The 23958-nt window shown below is 39.2% G+C and overlaps 1 protein-coding gene across 3 annotated transcripts in view; it reads left to right on the top strand.

The window, feature by feature from the left end:
* Window positions 1–23958, top strand: part of Esyt2 (extended synaptotagmin 2) — a 102834-nt gene that overhangs the window by 69809 nt on the left and 9067 nt on the right. Inside the window, exons 9-21 of one of the 3 annotated variants that reach the window (XM_026781638.1) lie at window positions 65–241; window positions 1421–1503; window positions 3646–3694; window positions 4845–4934; window positions 5341–5436; window positions 7141–7242; window positions 14319–14393; window positions 15115–15201; window positions 18639–18788; window positions 20321–20694; window positions 21661–21759; window positions 22416–22547; window positions 23554–23659. In XM_026781638.1, coding sequence (XP_026637439.1) covers window positions 65–241; window positions 1421–1503; window positions 3646–3694; window positions 4845–4934; window positions 5341–5436; window positions 7141–7242; window positions 14319–14393; window positions 15115–15201; window positions 18639–18788; window positions 20321–20694; window positions 21661–21759; window positions 22416–22547; window positions 23554–23659 — 1620 coding nt within the window. Of the gene's footprint in view, window positions 1–64; window positions 242–1420; window positions 1504–3645; window positions 3695–4844; window positions 4935–5340; window positions 5437–7140; window positions 7243–10733; window positions 10797–14318; window positions 14394–15114; window positions 15202–18638; window positions 18789–20320; window positions 20695–21660; window positions 21760–22415; window positions 22548–23553; window positions 23660–23958 lie in introns of all 3 variants that reach the window. The other 2 variants (XM_026781639.1, XM_005343676.3) reach the window with 2 other exon arrangements.

Here is a 23958-nt window from a genome sequence, read left to right on the forward strand (position 1 = left end):
GTATGCACTGTGTGTCTTCCATTCTTCATAGCAAATAGTCTAAGTAGTTTGCTGCTCTTTTCAGGGTGTCCTAAGAATTCATTTTATTGAAGCTCAGGATCTTCAGGGGAAAGACACCTACCTTAAAGGCCTCGTCAAAGGAAAATCAGACCCCTACGGAATTATCCGAGTGGGCAACCAAATCTTCCAGAGTAAGATTATCAAAGAGAACCTTAATCCAAAGTGGAATGAGGTATATGAGGTAAGCAATGGGGGCCATATATAGTAACTGAGTGAGTGCACTAGAAGTCTGATTCCAGATCTGTCACACAGAAGTATAGCTAACTTGGACCATTGTTTAAGTTTTTTTAATTTCCATTTTGAGTAAATTTTCTACTTTCTTTTTTAATTTAAAAGAAAAAAACATGTAATTTGAACACAAGGGATTTTTAAGCATTAGTTATGTAAGGCTGCCACAATGATTAATGGCAATATATTTTCTTAATATAAATAAGTTTTTCTGGCTATAAAATATTACATATGGCTGAAATACAAGCATTAAAATATGCCGTTTTATACATCTTTTTCATTAAATATCTAGACATTTTTACATTTCATTGGATAGATAACTGCCTGGTTATTGGCTTTGTTTTTGTTATATTGTTTCCTTTTGTTTTATTTTGTTTATGTTCATTTTTTTTCTCTACATTTTATTTCCTTTCCTTGAGATGTTATATGCATGTATTTCAGGCTGTCCTGCAACTCATGATCCTCCTGCTTCTGCCTCCCAAGTCCTGTGATTAGAGGTGTGTACCAGCACACCCAGCCAGGTTTGGCCTTACTTTTCATAGCCATTCCACTGAATTTATTTACCTGCAGAGGCCTGGGCTACTAACTATAGTACTATGGCCAATGTTCTTCAAGTTTAGCGTCAAATGTAGCCTTAAATTACTGGATCCAAAATTGAGGTTTTAAAGAACAGAGTTGTTCTTGAGAATAGTAGTGCATATGCCCCTTTCTTGTCACCCTGTGCTCTCTGTCCCCTTGTCAGTTCCATATTCTTTGAATGGCTAAGTGCCTAGTGGTTTTTCAAGGTAAGCATTTGGATGGAACTACTTCAGATCTTTGAGCTATTTCCTGCATCTTCCCTTGGTCTTAGGCCTTAGATAGCCCTGCGGTAATTGCACGCTGCCACCCTGTTTCAGGGCCCATTGATAGGGAATTCAGGTCACCAAGAAACATGCCCAGCCGACTTGCTGTGGGTAAGTATTTTAGAATGGCCCAGTCATCAAGAAGTATGTGTGGTCTGACAATAAGAAAGTACACCTTTAAAACTGCTGACTGCTAGAGAAAAGTACATGGTGATATTTGTTAAAATCACCATACTTAGTACTTGACTGTGGTAGTAAACCTGCAGTAACTACGAACCGTTAATTTTCAGGCTTTAGTCTATGAACACCCTGGACAAGAATTGGAGATTGAACTCTTTGATGAAGATCCAGATAAGGATGACTTCTTAGGAAGGTGAAGAAAGAATTTGGGAACACCCTCACTGATGCAGTCTCTCTCTCTCTCTCTCTCTCTCTCTCTCTCTCTCTCTCTCTCTCTCTCTCTCTCTCTCTCACTGAAGCAAGCTTTAAAATCCATTTATTTACACATTTTCCATGGCTTTTATGTGTAGCATTTATTTTACCAGATATTTTTCTAAAACGATTTTACTTCTAAAAAATCCATTATAGCAACAATAGCACTAGGCCTGATTCCACCAGCCAGTTAGATCATGCAAACTAGAGGCCCTAGCAACTGTGCAGAGCCCCTCTTTTTGCAGGGAGGTCTATAAATATGTCCTTCTAAGCTGTAAATGTGGTCTTAATTTTAAGCTGTCTCAGTTTTCTAGGGTATAGTCATTTACATTGTACCCATATATTACTGATTTATTTGCTTCGGTTGAAGAATTAATTTATCTATGAAAAATGGGCTTTCAAAATACATTTCTGAGGCTGAGCGGTGGCTTAGTGGTTAAGAATTCTTGCTGTTTTTCCAGAGGATCCAAGCTTAGTGCTTGGGACTCACGTCAGATGGTTCACAGCTGCCTGAAACTCTAGCTTCAAGAGCCTTGATAATGCCTATAATTCAAGCACAGAGGAAACAAAGACAAATGCGTCCTTGGGAATTATTAGGGTCAGTCTAAAATTGCTTAATGAATTCCATCCAAGGGTTGTGAGATACCTGGTCTCAAGAAAATAATACCAAGCCAGGTAGTGGCACACGCCTTTAATCCCAGCACTTGGGAGGCAGACACAGGTGGATCTCCGTGAGTTTGAGGCCAGCTTGGTCTACAAGAGCTAGTTCTAGGACAGGCTCCAAAGCATAAGAGAAACCCTGTCTCGAAAAACCACAAAGAAAAATAAGACCATAGTGTAAGAACAATAAATGAGGTTGTCCCCTGGCCTCCACATTTGAGCATTTGCATCTGCACACATAATGAATGGATGTGCATACACACGTCTAATACATGTCTAAGGTTATTTAAATGAGTTTATTTGGGGGGAGGGAATGGTAGAGGATTAGATTACATTGGAGAAGTTTATGCCTCATCAAGTATGGCCTTGTGTGTTGTGCTCTGACTTCAGAATCTCTAAGACCCACGTGTTGTGCTCTAAGTTCAGAGTCTGTGACTGTGTACACAGCTTAAGTAGGACCTGGGCCATGATCAAATCAAATATGCTACGTAAGCGTGTAGATGGGAGATCATTAAAGCAGCTACGGCATGTTATTGACTAGGGCTGAGAGTGGACAAATTAGGAGATATGTTCAGAAGTATGTGTAGATTAAGCCCTTTTTCCCCATTCCTGTGGAAGTAGTGCCATGGTTGAATTAGAGTGGATCGTTTGGTGATAGTAGAACCTACTCTCTGACCTACTAGTGAACTGACTTGATATAGTGTGGACTTAAAATTCATTATGCAAATAGCTGAATCCCCAGTGATGACTGGTAGCACCAAGGGATGACATGTAGAAACCTATTAGCTAGCCAGGCATGGTGGTGCACACCTTTAATCCCCATACTTGGGAAGCAAAGGCATGTAGATCTTTGTGAATTCAAAGTCAGCCTGGTCTAAATAGTGAGACTGTCTCTCAAAAACATAAATGAGCTAGAGCTGGGGAGTTTACTGCAAAGCATTTGCCATGAAAGCATGAGAATCAGTTCAGACCCAGAACCCACAAAAATGCCAGAAAAGCATGGCAGCTGTCTGTACTTAGAAGACTGGGTGTTCCCAGAACAAACTTACTAGTCATATCAGGCTCTGAGTTCAGTTGAGAGATACTTTCTTGATGCATAGGGTGAAGAGTAACTGAGGAAGAAGACCCCTTATGTCAGACCCAGACCTGAACACACACACACACATACATAGTCAGTTCTGGCCTTCTTGTGTGTGCTCAATATTTTGACCACAAAAATTTGACTTTTCTCTTTTTTGCCCTTCTTTTGATTTCTTTGGGCATAGATTATAGAAAGCCTTGAGGAAAACAGCTTGTTTCCGGGAAAATTGTATAGCATAATTTCCATTTCTAGAGCTCTTTCCATAGACAATACTCAAGTTATTTCAACTGGAAGAAATATGTTTCTGTGTTCTAAAATGTTTGTGTTGTTTCATTCCTATAGTCTTATGATTGATCTTATTGAAGTTGAGAAGGAGCGCCTTTTAGATGAAGTAAGTTTTCTCTGATTTTGGCCCACTTAGTGAACACTGTAAGTACCTCTTGTATGCCAGAGTCACTGTGACCCACTGCTGTTGCCCACCTACCCAGTGTGAGAATCCTAGCTACTGCTTTGCTATAGGAACACTATTTGCTTCATAAACATCTGACATAGGGTATTGCTTAGTAGTAGTATGCTTGCTTAGCATGCATAAGGCTGTGGGTCAGGAAGTATGGGTAAGCACAAAAATGTAAAACTGGCTTTATTGTAGACAGACTGTGATAGCTTGTAGGCGTTAGGGCAGAGCTGTGTAAGAAGCTCACAGTATGGGAATTTTCACTGTAGTGGAGTGAATAGCAGAGATGCATGGTTCTGTTAGTATGTAAAGGCACCTGTAAATTAACTAATAATTTGCAGCAAGAAGGCATTGCTTCCAACAAGAAGAGTGATCCATAATGCCACAAAAGTAAAATAATATATATATAATATATATATTATAATATAATAATATATATAATAATATGAATACATAAAGGGAAACCTACAGTAACTTCCAAAAGATCCAGAGTTGGGTGAGACTTTTGTAAGAAAAGCCGAACTAACGAAATCAGTGCTGGGACTTTGCTGCTCCACAGCAGTGCTCTTCCTCCAGGAGTGCTTGTTCCCCACTCCTAAGTGCTTCCGGTACAGCTGTCAGGTGCTAGTCACTGACACTGTGGTGAAGAGGATAGCAAGATAGAATGTGTGGTGGTTCCTTTTTAACACTGAGTGTTTTGTTGTCTTTGTTTTATGACTTTTATGCTGAAACACCTATGCACTGTTTTATTGATTGATATATAGCAATGAATAAAAACAAGATATCTTGACTTGTTCAATTCTGCTGTTGAGTATTTGGGGATTAGTGTTATACTCTGTTGGCCTGTACATTCTATGTGAGTCCATATACAGAAGCCTTGTTAGTGATGGGCAGTACTGGAACACTTGAACTTGTATGTGAGGATAGCACTCATTACGTCGTAAAGGTTTTGTGCAGGTGTCCAGCCAGCTCTGGCTCTTGGTTAGTGCCACAATGTCAGTGAGCACCTTGAAACATTTTTAGACTGGGTTTAATTAGAATTTTTTATTCAGAACACTTTTGCTAAACTTAATCACTTTCTCTTCAGTGGTTCACTCTGGACGAGGTTCCCAAAGGAAAGCTGCATTTGAAGTTAGAGTGGCTCACATTGAAGTCAGATGCGGCAAACTTGGATAAGGTGCTGTGCAGTGTCTTCCTTCATGACCCATTCCTGATTATTAGTACCAGTATCTTTGATTGTGTTGGTACTTGTTTAAAAAGTCTTTCCCAGTAATTTTAATCATTATGCCACAAGTTATCACAATAGTAGACAGGAATATGCAATTTATAGGTCATTATTCCTGTTCTGAGACCTTAAAATTTTGTGCTTGCTGTAGCACAGGGATTTGGGGGGACTACATGTCATCCTAGTACTTCATTTTAATTGATTGTGTGGAATGATAGTCTTGTCATTTGGAAGACATCAGTTCAATTCTTGTTCTGTGTGTATTAGATTATTTCTTTCTTTTATTTTCTTGAATACAGTCAAAAACAGTGTGCACTCCTATAGACACACACCCACTGATACTTTTTTCACCTTGCAGGTGCTGGCAGACATCAGAGCTGATAAGGATCAAGCCAATGATGGTCTTTCATCTGCACTGCTGATCTTGTATTTGGATTCTGCAAGGAACCTTCCGGTAGGTAGTATAGAGCTAATGCCTGTGAGTGCTTTCCTTACTTGGAAACTACTACTTTGTTCAGACACGATCTATCACCTGATCTTGAGTGGCAGCAGCAGAGAGGCACAAGGTAGCATTTACTTTGCACGTGTGTATATTTATATCTAATTATTACAGCCTAGTTACCACAAGGTGAAAATTGTCTCTTCTTAGAAAGGGGACTAAATGAAGCAGCTCTGTTCACAAACCCACAATGTGTCTTAGCTGTAGAACAGCAGGTCATGAGCTGCTGAGTTGTGACTGTCCTCAGGCTTTAAGGTGGAGCATGACTGATGCCACCAGGTAGGTATACTGACCTTCAGGTACCGAACAAAGACACAAACGGTGCCAAGTAATAATGTTTAGCCTAAAAACCTATTTATTTTCTTGTTTTGGTTTCATGGGGGAACGTATAAAGTAATCCGATCATTTAGGGATAGTCCTAAATCTTACACTGTCCTGCTGTCAACCCCACTAGTTAAAGTTATGTTCTCATATAAATAGTACATTGTTAGAAAACATTTTGGCTGCCAGTGTGCTTGCATACTAGGGCATTCTCTTTGTCATTGTGTCAATAGCCAGTGTCGTTGAAAGAAAGTTCACTGTCAACAGTTACAGGGGTTTTACCCACCAAGATTGTCCATTGCATAATTCTCCCTTCCTAGTAAATACTCAGTCACACAAGTGCATTTGTGAATAGACTCCAAACAAAAGCAAAGAAGCACTTTGCTTGCCCTTATCCTCAGTCTCTCTTGAGTCTCTTATGAATTTGTATCATTTAGCACCTTTTAGATTTTGAAAATTGTATATTTTCTTGAGCCTTGTGAACAAAAATGAAATAAATGTTCTTTGTACATTAATATATTTTTTTCAACCTAACAACTGAAATAGTTTTGAGCATTTTGTAATAGGAATATATAGTTGTCTCTTTGCCAATACCATACCCTTTCTTTTAGTGAAGTTTCCTTGTCTAATTTTTACTACTTAAGTTCTTACATTTCTATTGAAGATCTTAATCTTTTGACCAGTCTTTCCACCTAAAGTCTGTGAGTTTACCTAGTTTTATTTCAGTTTGGGAATATTTACTTCATTATTATTTAGCCTTTCAATAGAATTCCTTACACAGTAGAGGTTTCTGCTTTTGACCACAATAAAGTTTGTTATAAAATGCCTGATTGTGTATAAAAGGTACTTGCTGCCAAACCTGGCCACCTATGTTCAATACCCAAAACACACATGATAGGCAGCAAGAACTTTGGGTTGTCATTTGACTTTCACATGCATGCCCTGGGAATTCCCATACTCCAAATAAATGTAAAATAAAATTTAAAAAAGTGAGTTTGTTGCATAGTTTAGATATAGAAAATAGTGGTGGATTAAGTGGGAAGGGCTTGGGCTTTTCTGTAGAGCTATGTTGGATGCCACATAAGCTCAAGAGACAGGGAACGCACTGCTCCTCTATCCAAGGGTACTTTACTCACAGTGTGCTGTGGCTCATCAGAGGCAAAGGGTCCACAGAGCCATCCCTGCTTTTTGTTGTTAATCGGGAGGCTTTGTTGGCCATCCCTGTGTATCCTGGGGCCCTTTGACTCTCTGCACCCTGTTTTTTTGTGCTTCTGGTGTGTACCCACTGACCACAACCCACCATTCTTTGCTTTCTCTTCCTGTCTCCACTTTCCTAAGAGTATCTACGAGGGAAACTTTGGGTGTGGCTACTTAAAAGAGAGGCGAGCGTCGGGACTAGTGTTTTGTGAGAATACTACCTCAGTCTATAGAACACTATTTGTGAGTCCTCCAGCTCCTTCTTCTGTGTTCAGTGAAGACTGCCCAAGTGTGGCCTGGAATTTCTGTGCAGTCTGCTCATTGGAATGATGTGCATGCTCTTTTCATTTTCTTGCATGACTTCAATTACTGTGTCTTCATTTTATGTTGGTTTTGTCAAATGTGACTCTGCTGTGATGTTGGGAGTACATCTGACATGAGATGAACTAACCTGAACTAACTCTACTGCTGCTGCTTCATAAAGTGTTAGAATAAGTCCTCTTAGGGAAAAACAAAGCTAAAAGCTGAAGTTGATTTTGGGGTTCATGCGCTAACTTTCACAAAACACTCCTAAATCTGCTTTTTTCGTTCTCACCAAGGGGAGCAGCATTAGAACTTGGGCTGTCTTCCAGTCCATTCCACCCAGTTCTCTCTGTTACTGCTCATGGTCACATGAAGTCACAAGTCCACCCATCTCTGTGAGAGCCTGCTTCTGCCACATGGCCTAGCCAGAGCCTCTGGAGGAGAAGAAGAAAATGAGAGTGGGTTCATGGTTTATTTCTTTCTAGGAATTTGAAAAGAGTTTACTGAAGTATATAATTGAGGATTTTATTTTAATCTCATCACATTTGCTCCCATAGCCTGTCTGGTGCTTCTACTCCTAGTGCTATTCAGGGTAATCTGGTGGCTGTTGGGTTCATCTCCTCTGGGATCATAGAAAACTACACTTAAGACCTTCTAGTCTACTAATTAGTATAGGAAATCACCTTTCTGGTTTGTTCTATAATTAGTTAATTTCTGAAGACCACTTATCCTTTGATCTGATAGCAAGCGGTCTTTGCTCTTTTGAGTTTCTGGTTCTGTTTACAAAGGCTTTCCACATGTGTGCTCAGTTATTCTTACTTCTAAGAAGGGGCCATAGAGTACCATACTTTTAAAATAGGTGTTTAGCCCTATTTGATAGACAAAAAAAATCAATACACTAGTAAATAGGCAGCACCTTGATGTCCCCAACTGTGCACTCAGCCTGTGGTGTGGAGGGTGTCCCCTTTCACCCTTGCATTGTAGAGGTTAAGGCGGGAACATTTCTTATTTTAGTATTGTCCCACCTCAAAAACAGAAGTCAAAAGGAAGGCAGTTAGAATGACAATGCCAGTGTATACTATCAGTTTAGAAAAAATGCTTTATGCGTTTGTTTCTTAGGTAAAATGTCCTCACCAGCTCATAAGTGACAAGGCCACCCTTCTAGGTAATTCTGTCAATCTATCTCCTGTAACTTTTCTAGGTCTTTTTTCTCAATCTACAACTGCTTCCTTTCATAGAAAATATTTTGGAGTTGGATTCTTGAGTTGCCTTGTATTTCTGACATCAGTGGTCAGACTCAGAATTCATTCTCTTCATTGTCCAAGTGACATTGAGCTTTATGATTAGGATATGCACACCACAAAAAATGTTCTTTACAGAACATGTATGCACTTACTTTTTACTTACTGATTTCCAGTATAAAATGATATCACTTTCTCAGTCTTTTCCTACAGGAAAAGCTTTTTCATAAGTAGCTGCAGCCTATAGCTTTTTCACTTCTAACCTGTTCAGAGCACCTTCCGTTTCCACTCCATTGTTGTCCTCTGTATTGCAGATGATTTCTTTTATAGATCCAGAATTCACCCTCTCTGGCTTCAGCTTGGCTGTGTCCTCTGACTTTGGCACCCAGCATTAGAATGTTAGCCTTCCTTGGTAACTCATGTGTGTTGAGCACTTTGCAGCAGCCATATATGCATTTCACAGATTAGAAAGTAACACAAAGGACATAAGACTAGAGATCTGAGACCTCGTCACTGTACAGTGTTCACTGCTCAGACTCTGTTAATTCTGTAACTGGAGATGATATGAGATGAATGGTGTTTCCATGGTGCTTACCTTACATGTGGGAACATAGCCATGTAATAGCTACCACTGTGCAGATCTTTAGGGACAAAGGTACTTTCTACGGGTAATTTTAGGTTTTGTTTGTTTGAGACAGGGTCTCATATATTCCAATCTATCCTGAAACACTTTATATTATAACCACTGAATTTATGATCATCCCACCTCCCCTTGCAAGTGCTGGGATCATAGGTAGGGACCACAGTTCCAAGTTCATGAGGTGCTGGGGTCTGGACCCAGAGCTTCCTATGTGCTAGGCAAACACTCTCAAGTGACCTATATCCCCAATGCATGGTTCGTGGTGAGGGAACAAAAGGACAGGTGCAGGACAGGTGCCACTGTCTCCAGTGATTGAGAGGCCCAGGAGTACATGGCACATGGTGCTTGACTGCGGAGCCTTATACCTGGATACCTGCCCCGTGTACTTCAGTGACTCGTCTTCTCACCTGCGTGCTATGCAGGCTTGTGACCTCACACCGCTGTTCTTGCATTCCTGATTCACACTACCACTGTTCTCTTTGTTTCTCAATAATTGATGTTAGAATAACAAGTGCATCGGTTCAGCTGTTTGTATCCAGTGTGCACTTCATCTAGAGAGTGTATCATTCTGGCTCCCTCTGAACCAAAATGCATTGTTGGAACTCCTTAGGGAATGCTTTGGGCTTCATCCAAAGATAAAGGAAGTAGGGTCTGAGTCTTTGGAGAGCCCTGTAGGCTGTTTGAATAGTCTAAATTTAGACCCACGTAGTTTGGCAAGAGCCTGGGTTGGAGCTTTTACCTTCTCATCTGCTTCCTACTGTAGGAGACCTGGAAGCTATTTCTCCATCTTCATTCATACATTTTCTATTTAATAAGACATTAAGAAAAATTTTTAATTGAGAATCAAATTCAGTATACCATTTCAAAATAGTTATAACTAAAAAGACAAAAACTTTTAACCTCAAAAGTTTATTCTGGGAACTTCCAAAAACAAATTGTCTATTTGAGAATGAGCAAACAACTAACTGAAAAAATTCAGTCAGAAAGACACGTACCCTATAATAGTAGAGTATGTATTTAAGTCCAGGAGAAACTCTTAAGATGGCTCTATTGGCCTGTGCTTCCATACCTGGTAAAGATGGGGAGTCCAGGGAGTTTGTAAAGAAATAGGCTACATCTCTGTCTCAACAGGCATAGCAGTGGTGTGGGCCGCTGCTGGTGTTACTAGCTCCAGCAGTGTGGAAAGAAAGCATGGTCACTGCTGTGATTCAGATTAAACCTCTGATTTGGGGTGACACTAGGGTTTCAGGCAAAGGGTAGTAAGCAGAGCCTTTCGTAAGTCATACTCTTGATTTCTGCAAACACTGAAAGTCAGAGGTGAAGAAGTGAAGGGTTACCAAAGATGAGGAAATGTGTCATGATATTTTAGATTATCTGTTACTCTGAGGTAAAATCTTGAGCATAAAGGCAAATTTGGCAGTTTGTATGATTTTTGGTCTGATTTAAGTATTTGTTTATTCTCATGAACTTTTGTGTCATTAACCTTACATAAATTCCTCATTGCATGTTTTATTAACCCTTGGTGTGTTCATTTTCTTCTGACCTGAAAGAATAACCCATTACACTTTAACCCCGGTGTTTTGAAGAAGTCTGCAGTTCAGAGAGCTTTAAAGGTAAACAAAGTGTCTCCTTGAGGCTGCAGTGCTAATCAAGACATATTGAAAGAGATGGTACTTTGGCTTTCCTAAGTGTGTGGGCAGGTTACTTCCCACCCTAGTTAATAATTAACTGTCTAGTAGAAGAGATTTAATTTTTTTATCCAAGAATTTGTTTTTAGAAGAAATTGCATCAACCAAACTTAAATTTAAAAGTTCCAATATGAAGTTTTAGATTTTCATTCTTTCTCTTAACAGTCATTGAAATATTGTGTTTTGTTTGAACTTATGAATGGCAATCTGAAAGTTTTATTTAAAATCTTGGCCAGAACTTCATATTGTGATTTAAAGATGTGCCTTGCAAACTGATGAGTGCACACTTAAGGAATTGCCTCTTCCAATATGTTGAGTAGGGCCTCACTGAATCAACCTCATGGCTTTGGTGCTGTGGATTTGGGTGACAGATCTTTCCAAAAGGTTCAGATTTCATCAATGAGGTCTATTGAAAACTAAGCTCCACTTCTTATCCACAACAATAGCTTGTGTTCTGTGTCTAAATTGTTATGCTTTGTTTCTTAACTAATTTTAATTACATTGAGAGGCAGGGGCTTTTTAAATACAATAGTCTTAAGAAAATTCCAAAGAAATAGGAATATTTTAATCAGTTTTATCTAGCAAAATAAGTTAATTCAAAAATGGAGGAGATTGACAGTGACTTGTCTGATATCATATTTGTAAACTTGACTCCGACCTGTACTAAAGAGCTGTGGTGTAGTGTTAGTAGGGCATCACACCCTGAGAATGCTGGTCCTCACACGTTGGAACAACTATGCCTTCTAGCATAGCTTGGCCATAAAAGCTTACGAAAGGACCTCTAGCTACACTCTTTGCTCACCATCTCCTGCTGTCCTGGTGGCCAGAGGTCAGGAAGGAAGGCTCTGAAGTCATGTTGCTCATTATTGTGATTCAAAGATGATGTTTAATCCATCCTGCTTACAGGATGGAAGTAATATCTTCTCCATTGGAGTAGTAAATAAGTTAAAATATTACATATAAAAATACACAAAAAGCCGGGCGGTGGTGGTGCACGCCTTTAATCCCAGCACTCGGGAGGCAGAGGCAGGCGGATCTCTGTGAGTTCGAGACCAGCCTGGTCTACAGAGCTAGTTCCAGGACAGGCTCCAAAACCACAGAGGAACCCAGTTATAAAAAAAAAAAAAAAAAAAAAAACCCACAATAGATAGGTAAATAGATTGCTATAATTATTTGATTAATACATTAGCTCATTTAAGCCTAACAACAAATTTTAAAAATGGTATTGTGCCTCTTTTAGAGACATGGAACCTGAGGCTCAGATAGATGAAACATAGGTCTCAGTAGTCAAGAGTTAAGGAGAATGAAATTTAAATTCATCAGTGTAAGATTATGTTTTAGGCATCATTTCTATAGTTCATTAAATTCAATAGTGTGACCTAAAAGACTATATTTTATCATATATTTTATCACACAATAGTATGACTTAAAAGACTATATTTTGTCATAGTTTGTACCCTTGATGTGTGGTGCTATAATTTAAATGTCTGTCATGATAGAAAACTTAGTGAGTGATTTTAAAACCTTATTTATGTAATCTAAAATATCATCTATGTAAGGCACACCCTTATTTTATAAACCACTAAAAAATTATAAAAGTGCCAGCTAAGCTTTGATTTATATTTATTGAAATTTTAGACTTGAAATAAATAGATTTTAGGTGTTATTCAGATATATACATACATGCATGCATAAATTAATTAAGACAGTGACAACTGAAATTGTTCAGAAGCAGTTATAAACTTCACTCTATTTTTAAAAATATTAGAAAAGCCAGGCAGTGATGGTACACACCTTTAATCCCAGCACTCTGGAGGCAGAGGCAGGAGGATCTCTGTGAGTTCAAGGCCAACATGATCTACAAGAGCCAGTTCCAGGGCAGGCAACAAAGTGACACAGAAAAACCCTGTCTCAACCAAAAAAAAAAAAAGAGAGAGAGAGAGAGAGAAAGAAAGAGAAAGGAAGGAAGGAAGGAAGGAAGGAAGGAAGGAAGGAAGGAAGAGAAAAAGATAAAGGAAAAGAAAAGAAAGAAGACACCTTAAAACTCAATGGCCTTTTCACAGATACACACTTAATATTAGTCAGAAATAAACTCAGCTCCTGTATCAAAGCCTCAAAGTAAATGTGGCTTAAATCAGTGTGATTTCATGACCTACAACTAGCACAAACCTCATAGATAATGGGGAAGAAGACATGCATTCCTTGAACGTCAGCGTCTTAGCTAGCCAGAAGGGAGAGGGGGAGATGACATCCTCTTCCCAAAGGATTTATGCTCAGCTCAGATTTGGGACTCCCAATATCTAAGAAGGAAATGAGTTTAGGAAAAAATCTTTTGGCTTTGATATTTTTAACGGTATTTATTTCATTTTGCAGAATTCATTTACACCAAACTGATGAACCAGAAAATAGATTATCACAGTAGGTTTGGGTTAGTCATATTTTTTGAATAATCAAATGATTTGACACCTATTTCTGTCATTGCTGTAGTGTTGAGGATTGACTCTAAAATTATTAACGAAAATACTTTTTTGTGACCCTCTAATTAATTTACATTAACACATTTAATACATCTTTTTGTGGGGCTAAGTTATAAATAAACCTCATGTCACAGATCTGTTGTGTTTTACTGTGTTTTCTTCTATCAGCTGTCTGCTAAAGTTTGCTTCTTGTCATTTTTTCTTACTTATGAATTATTTAAATCATATTTATATTTGCTTAATTCCATGCAATTCTAAACTGACATTTGTTCTTCTGGTGATAATTACTTAACAGCCGGTAAGCAATGTCCAGTATCTGATAACTGTGTTTACTTTAACAGAGGATGGTGGTAGGTTCTAGGTGTGCATATGCATCTGAAGCCAATGCTGTATACTATAGCTAAGAAAGTGTTCTGAGTGAACATTCCTTTACATTTGTCTTCTTTTTTGTTTACTTATATTCATTGCACCTGGATTTTATTATCCTAATAAGTCAATTTTGAGAGCTGTAGTTAATAATAAAATTTTATATTTTAAATAAGATTGCATTTCCCAAAGTAACTTACTTTTAAAGTAAAAAGTTAGACATTTCAAACTTGTGTGCTGCCAGAAACAGGGACTTATACTATAGTCACAGCTACTTTGAAGATTTCAGTGGGAAAATCACGCATGCCACAGAGTTGCATATTAGCCAAGCAGTATTGCCAGACCCTGTCTCTCAGGAAAAAGTATATGAATGGAAGTTTTCTCAGTTTGTTTCATGGTGGAAACAGTGAATAATGATGGCTCAAGGTTTGCTTAGCAGTTGTTTTCTACTATTATTGTTCTTCAATGTTCCTGTGTCTAAAGTATCAGTGGTAAAATAGAAATGACTCCTGATATCAAGCATAAATTCATTCTTAAAGGGACCCATATTTTACTTAATTTATCTGTTTTTTTTTTGTTTTGCTTTTTTTTTTTATTTGGATAGTCAGGGAAGAAAATAAACAGCAACCCAAATCCTCTTGTCCAGATGTCGGTCGGTCACAAGGCTCAAGAGAGTAAGGTAAGAAGAGTCTGACGGCTCTGAGAGCCTCTACATAGCCATGCTGTGCTGTCGTCACTCTCCCCGGGAGGTGGTGTCCAGGTGTGTGATGTGTACAACATGAGACCATTGTTTCTTATGAAACAGCCATTTCATACATACTAGCTGCTTAAGTTATTGACAGATACATTGTTTATTATTAAATAACATAAAAAAATACCTTACAGATATGCTTTTGTTTGATTTTTGGGGAGAAATACAGAATTACTTCCCAAGCTTCTTTTAAGTACTTAGTAATTATTTAGTTAGCACGTTGTACTTCAGATTCAGCAAACAAACGCTCGAAGAGTTCAAAGTAGGTAGTGTTGTGTGTTCTTCTTTTCTGATCAGTAATAAAAGTTCAGAAATTACAGTTTTAGGCCGTTGTTAAATTTTAATTGTTAACCCTTTAAGAAGTAGGGCTCCGTGTTACTGTGTCAGGCACCAAGAATGCAGAAGTTGAAGACAGTAGAGCAAAAGAGGCTTTGGTCTCTGGACAGCAGGCATGGGTTCTACGTCACCTCCTGTTCTGGGTGCACTGCCGACAGCTTGTTTTACTTTCTGAACATTTCCATGCTTCCTAAGTCCATTACTCATAATGATGTAATCAGCCTGTGCTTGTGTACGCACTCATAAGTAAGCAGTTAGTCAGTAGTCCTCCATAGCAAACACTAAAGAGTTGATTTGAGACCATTTCTTACAGATTCGATACAAAACGAGTGAGCCAGTGTGGGAGGAAAACTTCACTTTCTTCATTCACAACCCCAAGCGTCAGGACCTTGAAGTTGAGGTATTTTATTGCATTCTCTGCCTATAGTTTGAAATATGATTGATACAAATTATGCTTATTTACAGTTTCCAATTGAGTACAAAGTATTCTGGGACCCACCACTACAGTAGATAAGAAATTCTTTGGTTCTCTCTGACTCACAAGTCTCCCAAACCCGTCTTTATGTTTACGTTTATGTCACGTTAATCTTCATCTGTACTATCAGGGAAAGGTCATGAATCTTTTTTCTTAATATTTAGCTATATAACTGTTCAGCACATTGTTAAAAATTACTCTTTCCTATGTATAGAGGTTAGTGATTATCGAAATTTAGGGCCAGTGTGTAGTCTGCTTATGGAGTGCTTTCCACCCTAGGTTCTGTTCTAACAGATGCTAGCCTCACTGTCTCTGTTACTGCTATTGAATGACTACATTTTAAAACCAACTTGTGTAAGCCCTCAAATTTATTTTTCACTATTGTTTTGACTAATTCTGAATCTACATTTCACATGAGTTTTAGTGCCATAGCTTTACACAGAGAACCTTTAATTTTGAAAAGAACTCCACTGCCATCTTAATAACAGGAAACGTTCCAATCCATAGAAACATTGCATTGCTTTTTCTTTCCCCTTGGGTAGTCTTTAATTTCTCTCAGCAGTGCTGTATAGTTTTCTGTGTTTGGTGTAGTTCTTTTATGGATGTCAGACTTTTCCCTAAACATTTAGTAATTCTTTATGGTGTTGTAAGTGATCTTACTTTATTTCCCTACTTGTAATTGAAAACGGATTGGTATTTTTGACTTTTTTACTAATGTATATGAAGGTGTCTAAACATTGTAGTGTATTCCTGTAATCCCAGTATTTAGGAAGCCAAGGCAGGAGATTCATAAATTCAAGACTAGTCTGGCTTACCTAGTAGCAAGATCCTGCCTCAAAACAAAACAAGACAACCGGTAGGAGACAAATGAAATAAAACAATCATTAAAGTGCTTGTTACATGGGCAAGCTTGGGATATGAAAGCCAGGCATGGATGACACTAGTTTATAATCCTGGCTCTAGAGGGAAGGAGACCAGTAGATCCTGGGAACTCAGTAGATCCTGGGAACACACTGGTCTCCTCGGCAGGTTCAAGACCAGCTGAGAGATACATTCCAGAGGAAGACAGAGAATGAGAGTGTGTGGTTGATTGTTATATATGGATACGATCTCATACAACTCCACTAAAAATGGCTTGCTTTTTTTCATTGTATTTGCTTGTGGGAGGGGGTAGTGGATTTTATCACAAGGCCTTGAATTTATTATGATTCTACTGCTTGGCCAGTTTATTGCTAAGATTATAGGTGTATGCCACCGTGTCAGACCTGCTTACTTGTTCCACTAGATACCTTAGGAGTTTATGTGTGGGATGGAAGTCATGTTATCTTCTAGTATTGACACTTTTCATAACAATCCTGATGCTTTTGTTTCTTGGCTGGCCTCCCTGTTCAGCCAGCTTTTCTCTGCCAAATATCCTCTGAGTCTGGTCTCCCATACAGAGATTTTTCTCAGTTTGCTTCGTCATCATGAGTCGGTGCTGGCTTTCACTGAAGGCTTTTCTACATATGTCAAGATAACATATGGTTTTTCAACTGTAAATACAGTGAGATACATTGTTGATTTTCAGGTGTTAAATATTGCAAACTTTTATTTGTTTTTCCACATGTAATATTTGGATACCTTGAACACAATATTTTATCTGGGGGTAAGTCCCTCTTAGTCGTGATCATTTTTACATATATTAATTCTTGCTTCTTGGGCCTGGAGATTTGGCTGGAATCTCTCGTAGCAGACCTGAATTCTGTTCCTAGCACTCTCATGGCAGCTCACAACTGCCTATAATATGAGTTCCAGGGGATCTGATGCCCTCGTTTGGACTCTGAAGGCTCTTGCACACACATAATACACACCAACTCACTCAAGTACACACACATAAAAATTTAGTAAATAAGTAAGAAAAAAAACATTCTTACTTCTTACTCATGAAGGTTTATGATCTATAATTTTGCTTTCTTTTAATATTTTTTTCCTATTTTGATGTCAAGATAATGATAGCCTCCTGAGTGAGTTAGGGAGCATGTGTTCCTCTTGAATATTCTGGAAGAGTCTGTACAGAATTGTTTTGTGTTTTCCCTTATATAGCTTGCATTTTTCATTTTGAGAAGGTATTTACATGCAAACTTAATTCAATCAATAGCTATTGATCTATCTAGGTCAGCTATTTCTTCTTTATAAACTGTGGTATTTATGTCTTTCAAGGAGTTTGTTCATTTTGTCCAGAGTTTGTTCTTTCTTTGATCAAACTATTTTGAAAAACCACATGATGGGAATAGTTCTTATAACAGAGGCAATGCTGAAGATTAATTATTCATGAGGAAGAAGTACCATGTATTTAAAGGAGATGCTGTAAGCTTTCAAAGCAGTCACGTAGACTTTGAACAGAGAAGGCATTAAAGACACTTAAAATGCATTTTCTCCGTGAATAAGTGTCTCCTGTAGAAACTCACCTTTCTGTCAGTGTATACTGTATGATTTCAGTATTTAAAAGATATTTCCTTCTGACCTTTAGATTTGTATAGAGTATTACTTTTCTTCGTTCTTGCTTTGTTTTGATTTGGTTTTGGTTTTGGTTTTTTGAGACAGGATTTCTCTGTAGCTTTGGAGCCTGTCCTGGAACTAGCTCTTTTAGACCAGGCTGGCCTCAAACTCACAGAGATCCAAGTACTGGGACTAAACTCATGTGCCCCCACTGCCTGGCTTGTATAGAGCATTACTTTTTGTATTTTTTGAGACTTATTATGTATATGAGTGTTTTGCTTGCATGAATGTCTATGTACTTTGTGTCTGGTGTCTGTGGAGGTTAGGACTGGTCATTGACTTCCCAAGAACTGAATTATAGATGGTTATAGGCTGGGAATCAAATGTGGGCTCTTTGCAGAAACAAATGCTCAACTGCTGGACTATCTCTCCAGCCCTAGACTAATTCTTATCTGAAGTTTGTTTTTTATCTCAGATTTGTTTTTTGTTTTTGTTTTTGAGATAGTTTCTCTGTTTAGCACTGGCTGTTCTAGAGCTCTTTCTCTATAGACCAGGGTAGCCTAGAACTCAGCAGAGATCCACCCGCTTCTGCTTCCTGAGTGCTGGAATTAAAGGGATGGGCCACCATCCAGCTCTCACAGTAGATTTATAAAATAAGATGTTCTTTGTTGTGCTCATGGTTTTATAATGAAAAAAGGGCAGGTACATCTGACAGAAATACCTGTATTTTCCTGAGACACACTGCTTTAAACATATAGATGAAATGTGTTATGTTTTGTTTTGTGCTGATATGTTTTTAAAGTCAATCTGTGGACCTTGCTACATCTCCTGTGGTTCCTATTGTTTTCCTTGGAGCTCTGTGTTTTCTGCTCTGCATCTTTCAGGTCAAAGATGAGCAGCATCAGTGTTCTCTGGGGAGCCTGAGGATCCCTCTCAGTCAGCTGCTTATGAGTGACAACATGACCATAAACCAGCGGTTCCAGCTCAGCAACTCGGGTCCAAACAGCACCTTAAAAATGAAGATTGCCCTCCGGGTACTGCATACTTTTTAGCAGGACTCCATAGTGGGAGGGAAGAAAGCAGCTTCAGCTCAGTCCCAGTGTGGCAGTGCTACCAAAGGTATAGGTCAGGTGGCATGATAGAGCATGCTGACAGTTTGAGGGGGACAGAAGCTGTCATAGAGTTATGGGAGTCCAGTCTAGATCCATTCCAACCAAACCCTTTATTTCCAGATTCATTGACAGGCCATGGTAGTCCAGAAAGTATGTTTATTCCAATGGAGTTTGCTCCTTAACCTTGAATATTCAAAGGTTGTTCAGAAGGCAGCTTGATAAACTCTTATAGAAGGTAGAATATACAGGAATAAAAGCTGGTTTGTCCACAATAAAAATACCTAAGTAGATATTGATAATAAATGCTTAAACATGCAGGAAATGTAATTAAAGTATTCATGCTGAGCCAAGCAGATATCTCAGCAGGTAAAGCTGAGCTGCTCAAGCCTGAGAGCCTGAATGCAGTCACTGAATCCACAGGATTGTCCTCTGCCCTTGGCGTACGTGCCAGGGCACACATACCCATCTAAAAACAAACAAAATTATAGAGACATTATAATAAAGAGCCAACTTTCTGTTTCAGTGCTGGGGTTTGAACCCATAGTTTTACATATGCTAGGCCAGCGTTTACCACTCAACTATACACCAGCCCTAAGAATGAGTTTTTGCTTTTTTTTTTTTTTAATAGTCTGCTCAGGGTCCAGTGTCGCACATATCAAGATGCAGCACAACCATATAGTGGCAGAGTAGTTGCAGCATCACCTGTCTGCCACCTCATGAGCTCCTGGTTACTGTGTAAACTGTGGGGAGTCTGTGAAATGAAAGTGTTTGCGATAGCTTTGGTTAATACAACCAGAGACAGTCAGTAACTCCAGAGTGTCCTGTAGAGTATAGCCCTGGCTTACACATTACCATCCCCAGTGTGCAGGATGATGTGACTGTCCTTTTACTACGGTATTACGCTTGGTTGCTTGAGAGATCCTTCTGGATAGCACAGTATCTTGGCATTTTTTTCTTTGTCTGGGAGTCTGGTGTAAACCACCTGAAAGAATGGGATATTTCATCTTTTGCCAAGGATACATGGCTTTCTGGGTGATCTCGTGGAAGCCTTGTGCTATAATTAGAATATGTTCAAATGGAAGAGATTAGAAGATACAGAAAAGGTATTTTTTATTGCAAAAGTAGAGTAGTTTTAATTGCTTAAAATTTATCTTTTTAAAAATTGTTTGTTTTGTATTTTGGAGACAGGTTGGCACTGGTTATTCTTGAATTCTCTATGTAGACCAGGATAGCTTCAAACTGTCAGAGCTCTGCCTGCCTCTGCCTTGCAGGTGCTGGGATTAAAGGCATGCACCACCATGCCTCATAAAATTTGCCTTTGTAATTCTCTGTAATACACTATTTTAATAACTGCATAGCTGAATAGATTAGCTGAATCTTAAACATTTGCAAATGAATACATCTAAAGCCACTCCTGTATCCAGATGTCACCATTGTCATTGGTTTCCCCCTAGGTCCTCCATCTTGAGAAGCAAGAAAGACCTCCAGACTACCAGCATTCGGCTCAAGTGAAACGGCCCTCTGTCTCCAAAGAAGGGAGAAAAATGCCTGTGAAATCTCAGAAGTCTGTGTCTCCAAGCACTGGTGATAGCAACACTGCTCCATCAACACCAGTCCTGGGAGTCGATGATAAGCCTGTCAGGGAGGAGAAGCCTCAGCCCCCTGAGGCCAGCCCTCTAGGGCAGCGTGACCTAGGCAGGAGCTCCTCCAGCCTCTTGGCCTCTCCAAGCCACATCTCAGCCAAGGAGCCCACCCCAAGCATTGCCTCAGACATATCATTGCCCATTGCCACCCAGGAACTGAGGCAAAGGCTACGTCAACTTGAAAAGTAACTAATGCTCACATTGTTTATCATAGTTTTCATCCCATACACCACAGGGAGGGAGATCGGGTCTTAAGTTATCTGGGGGAAATTTGATTGTGCTATTTGCTCACTAGTCTTTGACTTTCACAATAAAACTTGCTGCTTGGGACGTTGGATGTGTTAGGAGAATAGAAGTGGAATAAGAGGTTTTGCAGGTAGGAGAGGCAAGAGACTTAAGCTGTGTGGCCACCATATACTCAGTTCACTCCAGGGACAGACTCCTGCATGATAGTCACTAAAGTGCTGAACATTATATCACCTGTCTTCTCTTCATTGCAAAATATGGTCCTCATTACCACCACGTCCCCACTGGCTCCTTTAGATGTTTGCCATTTATAGGTAGCACTGGTGAATAAGGAAGAAAAAGTTACTATAAGCATCAGACATTACTGTCTACTGTGGTAAACATAAAAATCAACCTTTGAAACTTGCTTTTCTTGTGTCCTAAGAGGTGTGCCACTTATAAGGAAATAATCAAAGCAGAGGCTATGGTGAGAAAAGTATGGAAGGACGCAGCATTTGCCACGTCTCTGAGGCTCCTCTGACCTGTGCTCATCTTTGGTTTTCATACTTCCTCACATGAGTCATTTTGGAAGAAAGGGAGTCAGCTTCAGGCTGGGGTGTAGTGCGGTAATAGGACACTTGCCTAGCAGCAGGCTGTTTTAGCCACGGGGTTGAAGTTTGTCCTGGGGAGAGCTCTGTCTCCTCTGTTCCTTGAGTGCTCACTGGAAAACTGTCAGTTTTGAATAATTAAGGAATCCCGAACCGTCAAGTGAAATAATTTAAATTTGGTATATATTCAGAAGTTCCTGGCTAATTAATTCCCATTTGTCTAGATGAATGGACATTACATTCCTGTATAGATGATATCAATACACCAAACCTCTTTTGTGTTGGGGCAGAGCTGGTGACATTCTGTTGTTTCCACAGTGGGACAACACTGGGACAGTCTCCCCTGGGGCAGATCCAGCTGACCATCCGGCACAGCTCCCAGAGGAATAAGCTCATTGTGGTTGTGCACTCCTGCAGGTGAGGCTGACCGCTACTGCCACTGGCTGGTTATGTTCTTACGTGATTTCCTCCTCCCCGTATCAATAGGAGTTTAAAATATAAATATTTCTAGCTTATAAAAAGTCTTTTTAAAACATAGGTGAATAGAATTGGTGACACTGACAAACAAGATTCTGAAAATGTAGATTTAGTTCAGAGAGGACTCTTAGGAACCTTCTGTGTTCTGGCTCCCGAGATAATGACTGCAGAGGGTCTGTGCTCGCTGTCCTGTAGAAAGAGTAGGGGACAGTATCGTGGAGAAGGCCGACCACTGAAGGTCATATTGACAGAGGCCAAGTTTGCCCCACAGGGCCTTTGTTCATGTTTCCTGTGGGTAACACAGGAGAAGTCTGGGAGAAGGTGAGACGGTAGGTATGTGAGAAGCATAGAGCAAGGGCGGTGAATGCCTGCCCACACTCTAGGCATAGGTAGTCGAGCCAACAGTCACTCTGGCAAAACTGCTAAAAGGGACATTTAAAAGTGATGGTATAGAACCACATATAGGGGCAGTCTAATGTGTGTTGCTCGTTGGAGTTGAGATCATATGAAATAAAAGCTTGATAAAGTAATTCAGATATTATAGAATTCTTTTTTAAAAATTCTAATATTTAGTCTTCTCTGATTTGTGTTTTAAGAAACCTCATTGCCTTCTCAGAAGATGGCTCTGATCCATATGTCCGTATGTATTTATTGCCAGACAAGAGGAGATCAGGAAGAAGAAAAACACATGTGTCAAAGAAGACACTAAACCCTGTGTTCGATCAGAGGTACAGTAGATACTTCTTTTAGCTAAGAAGCTACCTGGATGAAATGACAGGCGGTTAGGGCAGTCCTGAGTGACAAGGCCTGTGAACCTAGTGCACTATTGAGAAACAGGGTGCTCTAGCACAGTCCAGCACATGGTGCTTGTTAAATAACCTTCGAGCAGAGGTGTTAAACATAATATATCCGAGTTATAAAGGTGCACAGGAACATGGATGGTTAAACGTCAAATTTTTGTTTTATTTTGTTTTTATGCTTTTTGAGACAGGATTTCTCTGTGTGGCCCTGACTGTCCTGGAACTCACTCTGTAGACCAAGCAGGCCTAGAACTCACAGAGATCCTCCTGCCTCTGCCTCTGTCTCCTGAGTGTTGGGGTTAAAGGCGTGCACCACCACCTCCCAGCTAAAGGTCAAATTATTGACAACTCTGAAGCACTTTGATTTAGTGGGTAACATATATTGATACTAAATTTCAAATCAAACAATTTAAATTTATATTTAAAATTTTTTATAGTATAATAACATAAAATACACATTTTTGAGAAAAGCTCTATTTTTCTAAAACAATATAATGTTGCAAATATAAGTGGTCACCTTAATAGAAGGTGCCTTTGTGTGGTTAGTAGCCAGTCTAATGGACCAAGTTGCTGGTGGGTACTTGGATCCTTGGATTACCAGTCTGTAAAATCTGCCCCACCTCATAGTTCTCTGACAATTTAGCATCTGCTAGTTTTGAGAAAATAATAGAGCTGAATAGCATCAGTATTTGTTGACTCAGTTTTGTTTCTTCTTTAAACGTACCTCTCCCTCACTGTTTTCATGCTGTAACTTTATTTTGAACTAAAGTCAGCTAGGTGAACACCAAAAAGGAAACTCAATTTTACAAGAAAAAGCTGGTTGGAATGATATCAAAAAAAAAGAAAAGAAAAGAAAAGAAAAGAAAAAAGTCATCTTAGTTAAAATACAACAGAATCATAGAAAATTGACATAAGATATCTTTTTCCATTGCAGCTTCGATTTCAGTGTTTCACTGCCTGAGGTGCAAAGGAGAACACTGGATGTAGCAGTGAAGAACAGTGGTGGCTTCCTGTCCAAAGATAAAGGGCTTCTTGGCAAAGTAATTTCTTAGACGTTCTTGTATCCTACACATTGTAAAATGAAACATTTCCCTATAATGCAGTTTAGATTATAGCTTGCATAAGTGGGAAGGAGGGAAGCTCATCCTGTGATGAATGCTTGTTTCTCAAATTTTGCTAAGACATTAGTACATAGCTGTTTTCATGTATTCATACTATTGGCTTATTACTGTTACTGATATCAGGAACTTAGAGTTGAAAAAAAGTTGATGTTTTTTTAAGCTTTAAAAACTACTCAATACTACATTGTTGCCGGGGTTTCTGTCCTGCCCAGTTCCCA

This window comes from Microtus ochrogaster, chromosome 1 (genome assembly GCF_000317375.1).
Source record: "Microtus ochrogaster isolate Prairie Vole_2 chromosome 1, MicOch1.0, whole genome shotgun sequence".
Classification (NCBI taxonomy): Eukaryota; Metazoa; Chordata; class Mammalia; order Rodentia; family Cricetidae; genus Microtus; species Microtus ochrogaster.